The 10,320-nt window shown below is 54.8% G+C and overlaps 1 protein-coding gene across 1 annotated transcript; it reads right to left on the bottom strand.

The window, feature by feature from the left end:
* Positions 1–1,103: 1,103 nt before the first annotated feature.
* On the bottom strand, positions 1,104–7,834 carry MRPL4 (mitochondrial ribosomal protein L4). Its single transcript, XM_006741061.3, has 9 exons — positions 7,506–7,834; positions 7,354–7,420; positions 7,117–7,267; positions 5,401–5,452; positions 4,308–4,425; positions 3,298–3,404; positions 3,106–3,215; positions 2,950–3,026; positions 1,104–1,805 (listed from the first exon to the last, which is right to left on the bottom strand). The coding sequence occupies exons 1-9, from the start codon at positions 7,560–7,562 to the stop codon at positions 1,660–1,662; spliced, it is 885 nt and encodes a 294-aa protein (XP_006741124.1). The 5' UTR covers positions 7,563–7,834; the 3' UTR covers positions 1,104–1,659.
* Positions 7,835–10,320: the final 2,486 nt, after the last annotated feature.

Raw genomic sequence — 10,320 nt, 5'->3', positions numbered from 1 at the left:
GCCCAACCAACCGAGCCACCCAGGCGCCCCCTCTTTTCTTTTTTTAAAGATTTATTTGAGAGAGAGCGTGTGCATGCTCCTGAGTGGGGGAGGGGCAGAGGGCGGGGGGGGGGAGAATCTCCAGCAGACTCCCTGCTGAACACAGAGCTGACATATGACTCCATCCCATGACCCTGAGATCATGACCTGAGCCGACATCAAGAGTCAGATGCTTTTTTTTTTTTTTTAAGATTTTATTTATTTGACAGAGAGACAGCGAGAGAGGGAACACAAGCAGGGGGAGTGGGGGGAGGGAGAAGTAGGCTTCCCGCCAAACAGGGAGCCCGATGTGGGGCTCGATCCCAGGACCCTGGGATCATGACCTGAGCTGAAGGCAGACGCTTAACGACTGAGCCACCCAGGCGCCCCATCAAGAGTCGGATGCTTAACCGACTGAGCCACCCAGGCACCCGTCAGATCATTTTTTTCTAGTGCCTTTTATCATCCTTGGTCTGGCTGCGGGTTTCCAGTATGGTGGAACAGGTTCCAACACATCTCTCTGGGAAGTCTGCGGGAGCAGGGGGTTTGCCTTGCTGTTTCCCAACCGCTGCGAGGTAGACAACTAAGCAGCCTTACTTCTAGCTACAACGATCTAGCCTGGGCGCCGTCAGAACAGCTGGGTCTTGCTCAAAGCCTCGTGTCCCCATCTGGCCAGGGAGAGGCGCAGGGAGAGGTAGGGAAGAGTTTGGCTTTAGCCCAAGCAGCATTTCCCACACCCTCTGCACCCCTTCTTACTACAGGCTCCAAATGGCTTTTTTACTTAGTCAAAGCTGGTGCTTTAAGGATCAAAGTTTATATCCATGAGGATTTTCAAAGAATGTGCTGTGAGCTCTGAAGGCACTCCCCAGAGATGCATTCCAGACATGTTTTTGGCAAGGGGCAGCCTAGCCCATGGGTGGTCACTGTGGCCCCCTGGCCTTGGCTAAACGGACACACGCAGATGTCAGTTCTGGCTGACTTTAAGGAAACTGACCACATTATAGTCTGCATCAGGACTGTTACAAAAAAATTAGCTTGGGGAGCAGACAAAAGCAGTGGACTCCAGAATTAGGATACCAGTTCGGTGTTCTTAAAAAAATGTGTTTATTTGCTCATTTATTGACCACAGGGATTCAGACTCTGCTTAGGAGAAATCATGATGAAGAAAGCTCAGGTTTACACTTCCTATTTGTAGAATCAAACCGGGATGTGAATGCTTGGGTCCAGTGCTGGGCAGTGGGGAGGCACTGGGAGCTGGTTCCTACGGACAGACAGCTGGGCCCTCCTCTGCGCGCTCCTGGAGCCCCTCTCGTCCTACTGGAGCTGAGTGTGGGTCACTGCTGTAAACAGCCCTGAGGCTGCCCCCTGAGGACGGAGGTACCCAGCAGCACCTAGCACTGAGGAAGAGCTTGACTTGCCAAGTGGATTTATTTACAAAATGGCAATGAGCTGTTCTGTTTCTCTTTTTTGATTAAAAAATAAGATTCATCTTAAAAATGAAAGCGAAAATTGGGGCCAGAGTTCGGTGCTTGGCCGCTCTGTGCGCAGCCGCATTGGGATGACGGGGTCTGGGCCGTGCCGCTCCGTCCCCCACAGGGCGGGCACGAGGCTGCCGGGCCCCAAAGGGCGGAGGACCGGGGCTCAGGGAAAGTCGCGGTAGGGCAGGCGGAAGGGGTAGAGGGGCGTGTAGCGCGAGTCGTGCCAGAGCAGCTTCTCCTCCAGGAAGGCGATGGTCTGCAGGGTCAGGACCAGGGTCTGGTGTTTGAGCATGCTGTACGCGTTCAGGCCTGGGGGTGGAGATGCAGTCCAGGCCGGGCTGCCTACCCCCTCTGGGGCCCCCTTTCCTCCCCGAGGAAGCAACCCCCTCCCCGTATTGCCCTACTCTAGAGACACCGGGGTGCGGCATGGGCTCACAGATCTTGCAGGCTAGGCTCAAACCCTGGCTCAGCTGCTCACTGATGGCAAGACCCCGGGCGAGGGACGGTCCTCAGCTCAGTCCCTGATTGAGAGCCTCCTGCGTGCCTGGCTCTGCCCTGCGCTGGGGCTGGGATCCCCACCTCCCTCTCCAGCCGGCCGGACGGACCCTCGGCAGAGCAGGGGCATGAATGCACTGCGGGAGGCCTGTGACTGCACTTAGTGAGCGAGCGGGACAGGAGGCAGCGGCGAGCACAGGGACAGGATGGGGCAGGTTGTGCAGGATCTTGCGGGCCCCAGGGAGAACTTAGGCCTTGTCCCAGAGGGAGGTGGGAACCGCAGAGGGCCGTGGGCAGAGGGCCGTGGGCAGAGGGCCGTGGGCAGAGGGCCATGGGCAGAGGAGGGCCGCGCTGAGACTCGGGTGCGCACAGGCGCCCTCTGGTGGCCGTGGTGGGGGAGAACAGGCTGCGGAATAGAGCAGGGGCCAGGGACAGGGCCGGCGGGAGACAGGGGTGCTGGGGGGTAAGAAGTGGTGGAATCCCCCATATTAAAGTCAACGCCGAAGGGGTGAGCTAAGAGACGAGTGGAGGGTGACAGCATGGTCTGGGGCCTGAGCCACAGGAAGGAAGGAGTTCTTAGGTGCAAAGGTGCCCGTGAGACCCCCAGGTGCGGCCGTCCGGGAGGAAGCCAGTCATGTCATCAGGACACCGAGAAAGAGCTCTAGGGACTGATCAGCCAATGTGATGATGGGTGTGACATGCCCAAGCCAGACCGGATCCCACCTCCCAGCCTCTCCGAGGGAGGAGCCGGACGAGGACAGCCAGCAGCCCCTCCACTCACTCTGAGCCCTGCACTGAGCCCTGAGCTTGGACAGAGCCGTTCTTCAAGGATGGCATCTTCCCAATGCTCCATTTGGGCAAGCTGAGGGCTGGGTTGAGGAGCTGGCAGGTATAGACTTTTAACTGCCCATGGACTGCTGGGGACCTGGTGGGGGGAGAACTGGGGCCCTCCGCTCACCGACAGCCGGGATCAGGTTGAAGGTCTTGAGGCCGGAGACGGCTGCTATGACGTTCTGAGGCATGTTCTCATGGGCTCTGAAACGGAGGCCAGGAGGTGAGCACCGCAGAGGACGGCCCCCAGCGCCCCCACCCCCACTCTGCCCCGCACCCTCACAAGTCTACAAGGAGCACAGAGTCCCCCCAGCGGCGGTAGCGGGCCAGCTCGGTCAGGTACTGGGGGTCGGAGGTCGGCAGCTCCAGGGAGTCGACAACGTGCAGGTCATCCTATCAGGAAGAAAGGACGGTCTGAGCCCCCACAGCCCACACCCCCGGGTGCCGGCAGCTCCCCGCGGGATCAGGCCCGTACCTGGGCCAGCTTGACCGTCAGCGCCACCTTGAGGCCCCGCACCCGCACCTTCATGGGCAGCATGTAGTAGTAGCTCGTGGGGCCCCGGGGGCCGTGGGCAATGCCTCCTGCAGAGACAGAGGTGTGTGGACAGGTGAGGACCCCAGCTGGGCGTACAGGACAGAAATTTGTCACAGCGGCTGGTGTAGGGAGGCTGCCAGCAGGCAAACCAAATCAGCAAAGAGGACAGGGCCTCGAGGAGGGAAAGAGAGGGGACACTGGATCCAGCACCGCCTGGGACAGGTAACTTTGCCTTACTGGGCCTCGACTTCCTCAGCTGCCAAACCGTGAGTGAGGACCATCTGCCTGTGTGTCCACCCTCTGCTGGGCCCTGGGGGTGCAGCAGGGAACAAGATGGGCAGGATCCCTGCCCTCCTGTCATTCACATTCAGACAGAGGTTCAACTGCAGAGGAAATCAGGGCGGTCTTTTTGGGGCGGCACAAGGAGTTGTTGGGGGCCGGGGACCCAAAGAAGGTCAGGGAGGGCTTCCTGGAAGAGGCACAGCCCAAACACATGCTAAGGATGCGGAGAGTTGGCCAGGCAAATAGGAGCTGACACTGAATCAGTTGTCTGGTCAGAGAGGATGTGGAGGAACGAGGGGGGCCTGTGGGCACCACTGCCTGGAATGCCAAGGTGAGGAGCCCAGACTTCCCAAAAAGGCTGCAGGAACCACCTGGGGGCTTAGGAAAAGCACTCTGGGTGCTGTGTGGGCAGGGTGGTCCAGGAGACGTAAGACGGGAGTTGGGGCCAAGAGGGGCTGTGGCCATGGTCTGATGAGAGGCTAAGGCCAGAGCTGACAGGGAGCTGGGAAAGCGGCCGACTCTCTGATCTCTGACCCGCACACGGGTAGTGAGGTCTGCAGGCCGGAGTCCTGCTGCCCCTACCCAGGTGGAAGAAATGGGACTGACAGCTATCACACCAGATGGGTGTGAAGATGCCCCCAGGGCCCCTCCCTCCCTGCCCCGCTCACCTCCTCGCCAGATCGGGGAGCGGATGCTGCCATGCCTGGAACGCCCACTGCCTTTCTGTGGCCAAGGCTTCCGGCCCCCACCCTGCACCTCGGCCCTAGTCTTGGTCTTGGCATAGCTCTGCGGGTGCAAAGGGAGGAGACGGACGGTCAGGTTCCCAAGGCAGACACTGTCACGGCTGAGAGGGCCCGGGCCTGGGAAAACAGCAGTGAGCTGGGCTGTAGGTGCTCGCCAGTGGGGAGCCCGACAACAGGAGGTACAGAGATCAGGGATCCATCGGGACGAACACACAGCACTTGGGGAGGGAGAGAAGAATAAAGAAATCGAGAGTCCCCTTGTCTGCTCCAGAATGTCAGCCCCAGAAAGGCAGGGGTTCTGCTGCCTGGCACATGGTAGGCACTTGGCATTTTTTGAATGATTTTAATGTGATGGCAACCGGAAGGAAGGTGTGGCGTGGGGAAACATGTGCAGAGGCTAGAGAACATCAGGGAGAGGTATGGGGTGGGGAGATGACGAGGGACTTCCGTGGTGAGCTAGGGAGGGTGTGAATAGGGGAAGCACTCACTGGACTTCTGAGGTAAGCAGATGGGAAGCAGAGAGACCCTGACTGATAATGGTTCTTCAACGCACTTGGCAAAAAAATCCAAACTACTCACCACTGCTCCTGCTGACCTCTGTGGCCACACTAGGCTCCATGTTGTCCCTGCCGCAGGACCTCTGCATGTGCGGTTCCCACTACCTCCACCTTAGCGCCACTGCCCCCTTTACCTAGTTAGCACCTACTATACATCGAGGCTAAATGTCTCTTTTTCTCTGGGACAACTTCCCTAGTCATATATTTACAGGCTTGCCTACTTGATTCATGTTCACCTCTCTAACTAGACTACGAGCTTCCAAAGGGCAGGGATCTTGCCTGCCTTGTCCACTAGCACCATGCCTAATGCACACTGGGTGTTCAGAAAACACCTGGCACGTCACCCATCAGTGAATGGTTCAGAAGAGAGAAGGTAAGGCCTGAGCCTAACAATCCAGAGAAGACAAACCGAGGAGCTTTCTCTGCCTCCTTCCACCAACCTCCCCCACTTGGGCACTCACAATTCTCTTAAAGTTCTTCTGCCATATGGCAACCTGGTGCAGGATATCCAACCTATGGAGAAAGAAGAGGCCGTGAGAGGCCTACCTCCAGTTAAAGCCCTCGCCACCTCACCAGATGAAAACAGGGGCTCTTCCCATCCAGCTCCAGGGCCCTGTGTGATCTGCCCTCGCCCCTCCCTGCCCCATCTCATACCACCACCAGGCCCACTCCATTTCCATTCTGTGAAATGGGGTCCAGCCTCCATGCCTTTGAGCCCACTGTTCCCTCTGCCTGAAACACTCTTCCCCTGGCTGGTTCCTCCTCAGCCCATAGGTCTCAGCCCCAAACAACATCTCTGAGGAGCCTCCTTGCTAAGAGGAGAGCCACCACTTCTTCCTTCTCACAGTACCTTACTCTTTTCCTACCATTACAACTTACTCCTTGCCACCTTCTTTATGGACTGGTTTGCCTCTCTAGCCCTGCACTATCCTCCTATTCGGTAGACACTGGCCAGATATGTGCCTGTTGAACCCCTGAAATGTGGCCAGTGCCCCATGTTGAAATGACACCGTTTTAGGTATATCAGGTTAATAAAATAGATTGTTTCTTCCTTTTTTTTTTAAACATGGCTACTAGCAAAATGTAAATTACACACGTGACTCACATTATGTGGTTACATTGGACATGACTGCCGGGGTAGCTTGCCCGGGGTTGGCAAGCTACTATGGCTAGTAGGCCAACCTGGCCTGCTGCCTGTTTCTGTAAATATGTTTCACTGGGACACAACCCTGCTTTTGTACTACATCAGCTGAGAGGAGTAGTTGCCATGGCGACATGAAAGCCTGGAAAGCCTAAAATATTTACTCTCTGGCCCTTTACAGAAAAAGGTTTGCAGACCCCTGATCTAGACTGTAAGCAACATCAGCAACCTTGGTACTCATTCATTGCTGTCTTCCCAACACCCAGAATGGAGTCTGGCATATACCAGACACTTCGTAAGGATTTACGGAATACACAAAATATGTTGTTTTTAATTTCTTTTGTCACTCTCTAGTAGATTGGGACTCTAAAAGCAGGGGGCAAACCATGCCAAAATCAGTAATAGTAATAAATTAACAGCACTTATTATGTGCCAGATACAATGCACTTGAGGGGCATCATACGCCTCGGTAAGCCGATAAGCCAGCCCAAGGAGTTGGCCCACGTAAGGCTGAGATCCTGACTCTAAAGCTTACAAGCTGTGTGACCTTGAGCAAATTTCTGAACCTGTCTGTGCTCAGTTTCTTTACCTACAAAGCAAGAATAACTGAACCCTCTCCTAGAGTTGCTATAAGGACCTACTTAACCAAAATGCCAATAGGCTATGCCAGGGCTTGACCATTTTTAGTGCTTATTTTTGCAAAATTCGGTAACAGCATATCATAATCAACATATCTATAGAACTTATTAGGTGCCAGAATTAACTCATTTCATCATCACAGCAACCTCTTGGGGTTTGACAGAATGGGGACACTGAAACACAAGCGGGAAGGCAGGATTTGAACTCAGTCACTGAAGCTCCAGAGTTTTGCGTCCTTAACTCTTAGATCTCAATCTAACATAACCCAGTAGCAGGGAAAATCATCATCCCCTTTTGGCAGGTAAAGAAGCTGAGGCTCAAGCCCAGGTCATCCTGATTCCTAAAGCCCCGCTCCTCCTCCCTCTGGCACTCAGTTCACCATTTCACTCCCACTCACCTGGGCGCTGTGGAGAAAACTTCGGGGTGCAGCTCGGCCAGACCCACGCGCTCCTGCTCGTAGCCGCGCAGTGACTCCACCCAGGCCTGCACCGGACGCCGGGGCGCGGGTACCGGGAGCTCGCACCTGCGCAGCACGGGCACCTGGGGACCTGAAGCGATTGGGAGGTCAGGGGTCAGGGCCAAGCGTCAGGGCTCCCGGTTGCCGCCCCTCCTGGAGCGACCCTGGCAACCTCACCCGCGCTGGCTACTGACTCTGGCTTCGCCGCCTGGGGTACTGCCTCTTCCGCCAGCGCGTTCAAGCCCTGTAAACGGTGGACGAGAGTGAGAAACGACACCCGGAACCTCCAGCCTTTGTCCTCCGGTCCCGTCCCCAGTGCCCCGCCTCACCCGGCAGCCCGTGGGCCTAAGCCAGGCCCGCGCCCCAGCCCGTACTAGCTGCAGCATTGCGGCGCAGCTCCCCACGCGAAGAGGTCAAGGCTCCTTCGGGATGTGCGCGACGCCTAGCGATGACATCACGCCCGCGACACCGCCCACCCCGCTCGGATCGGCGTTGGAAAGCTGAGTGCAAGAGGGAAGTCGGCGGGGCCTGGCCCAGCGTGCCTTCATCTCCGCCCCAGGACTAACCCCCAGGCTCCAGTTTTCACGCCTGGCCTAAGGGACCCCCTGCGACACCTGGAAACACGCGACCTTGCAGCAAGAAGCCCCGCCCCTTCCGTAGGCCCTGCTCTTTTTCCTGGGTCCCGCCCCCAAAGAGCCCGTGCGGGAATCCAGCCAATGAGATCTCCCTGATGGAAAGGCACGCTCCTCTCTCAGCCAGTGAGCGTTAAGCCTGGAAAAGTGGCCCGCCTATGGCTGGGCGGTTCTGGGCGGGCACTAAGAGAATATGACCAATACCTGTTACGCTTTTGGTGTCGGTCACGCCCTCCATGCCCCGCCCCCGCCCCCGCCCCATCTAGCCTCCTAGACACCCCGCGGTGGTCTTTCAGTTTCCAGTGAAGGGGTTTTGTGTGTTTGTTTACGTGCAGGGCTTCGTCTCCCGCAGAAAACCCTCAGTATTGAGCCTGTGGGACCGTGCCTCTCAGATTCCCCAAGGCAGAGGGTAAGTTCCCCATCAAACCACAGATTAGGTCTGTGTCTTCTCCGCCTCCTAGACAGGGTCCTGTCCACTCCCAGAACTCTCTCCGAAAACACAGCAAGGTGGGGAGTCCGCAGACTCTGGATTTCCTCCCTCGTTGCGCGCCCTTACAACTGAAATCTAAAGATTCATTTTTAGGTTCTTTGCCAGCTTCCCCGCGAGGCCTCCAGAGGGCGTCATGAACACATAGCAGCCTTCGCTGCCTCGCCGAGCCTGATCACCTGGCTGGCCTAACGTGGTCTGGGAGCCAACCTCAGTTTTCTCATCTGGAAAATGGAGAGGTCGTGAGAGTTCAATGAAATGAAGTCATGCCTAGCACAAAGTGAACACTTAGTGGTATTATTATTATTATTATTGAGGGTGAGTTTTGTCATCAAAACAAGAGCCAAGGCAGGGATGGGGTGGACCCTGGAGGACTTGAATACCTACTAAAGATATGGGCGCTTTTTTTTTTTTTTCCCGCATCTGATATATAACATGGATATTTTTGTGTAGTATTAATAAAAATTTGCAATGTATTTCATTGGGTATTCTATCCCTGCTAGAATAATTGTGGGTGGGTATTTGAAACTCCACCCACTCTGCAATTTAGAAAGGTCTTTCAATCCTTTATGTTGTAGAATTTTATTTATTCATTTTATGTTTGTGTAGGTAATTCACACACCAGGTAAAGAAAATTTCAACAAGTACAAAAGAAAACTAGAGTGAAGTGTCTCCTCCAATCTCTGATCCTGCCCCTCCCTGTTCCCCTCCCAAAAGCCACCACCACAACCAGTTATGTGTCTCCTCCCAGAACCAGTTTATGATTTATAGGCAGATTTACAAGTCTGTCCTGTGCCAGGAAGTTTGGATATTATGTAGCAAATGATGGAACAGAACTTGCTTAATGATTTATTAGGCACCTACTGGTACTGAGTAGGTAAATCCAGCAGACAACATTGAGATACTCAGTGCAGTGCAGAAGGTTGAGGAATCAGAATAGGGGAAAGGAGATGCCTGGGTGGCTCAGTTGGTTAAGCGTCTGCCTTTGGCTCAGGCCAGGATCGCAGTGTCCTGGGATTGAGTCCCGCATCGGACTCCTTGCTCATCGGGGAGCCTGCTTCTCCCTCTACCTGCTGCTCCCCAGTTTCTCCCTCTGCCTGCTGCTCCCCCAGCTTGTGCTCGCTAGCACTAAGAGAATATGCTCTCTCTCTGACAAATAGATAAATAAAATCCTAAAAAAAAAAAAAAGAATAGGGGAAGGGAGGCCTACAGTGTATGTGGGAGCCCAGGGGAAGAACTCTTAACTCCTGGGGGCAGGGGTCTTAGAGGTGACTTCCCTAAAGCTGTAACTTGAAGGCCCATCAGGAGTTTGTCCAGAGGAGAAAAGGTGTTCCAGGCTGAAAGAACAGAGTTGCAAAGATCGGAAGTGGGGAGAGAGCAGCAGGAGTTAGGGGTGGCTGGACCTTCCTAATGGCAACTCATTCATTTAAGTTGAACCCACCTCAGGGCCTTTGCCCTGCTCTTTCTTCTGCCTGGAACATACTTTCCCCAGAGCTCCACATGGCTCTATCTCTTACCTCCTTCAATTCTTTGCTCAAATGTCACCTCTTCCAAGAAGCTTGTCCTGACCACCCTATTCAAAATTGCAATCCCCACTCCCGGCCCTTCTGACCCACTTATCCTTTTTTTTTTTTTCCATCAGTATTTATCTTCTTTTTTTCTTTTTAAAGATTTTATTCGGAGCGCCTGGGTGGCTCAGTCGTTAAGCATCTGTCTTCGGCTCAGGTCATGATCCCAGGGTCCTGGGATGAGCCCCGCATCGGGCTACCTGCTCAGCGGGAAGCCTGCTTCTCCCTCTCCCACTCCCCCTGCTTGTGTTCCTGCTCTCGCTATCTCTCTCTCTGTCAAATAAATAAATAAAATCTTTAAAAAAAATAAAGATTTTATTCATTTTTTTAAAGATTTTGTTTATATATTTATAGGACAGAGAGAGACACAGCGAGAGAGGGAACACAAGCAGGGGAAGTGGGAGAGGGAGAAGCAGGCTTCCAGCCAACAGGGAGCCCGATGTGGGGCTCAATCCCA

This window comes from Leptonychotes weddellii, chromosome 1, assembly GCF_054177405.1.
Source record: "Leptonychotes weddellii isolate Sample4059 chromosome 1, ASM5417740v2, whole genome shotgun sequence".
NCBI classification, from domain to species: domain Eukaryota; kingdom Metazoa; phylum Chordata; class Mammalia; order Carnivora; family Phocidae; genus Leptonychotes; species Leptonychotes weddellii.
This window is presented reverse-complemented; position numbering and strand designations above follow the sequence as displayed.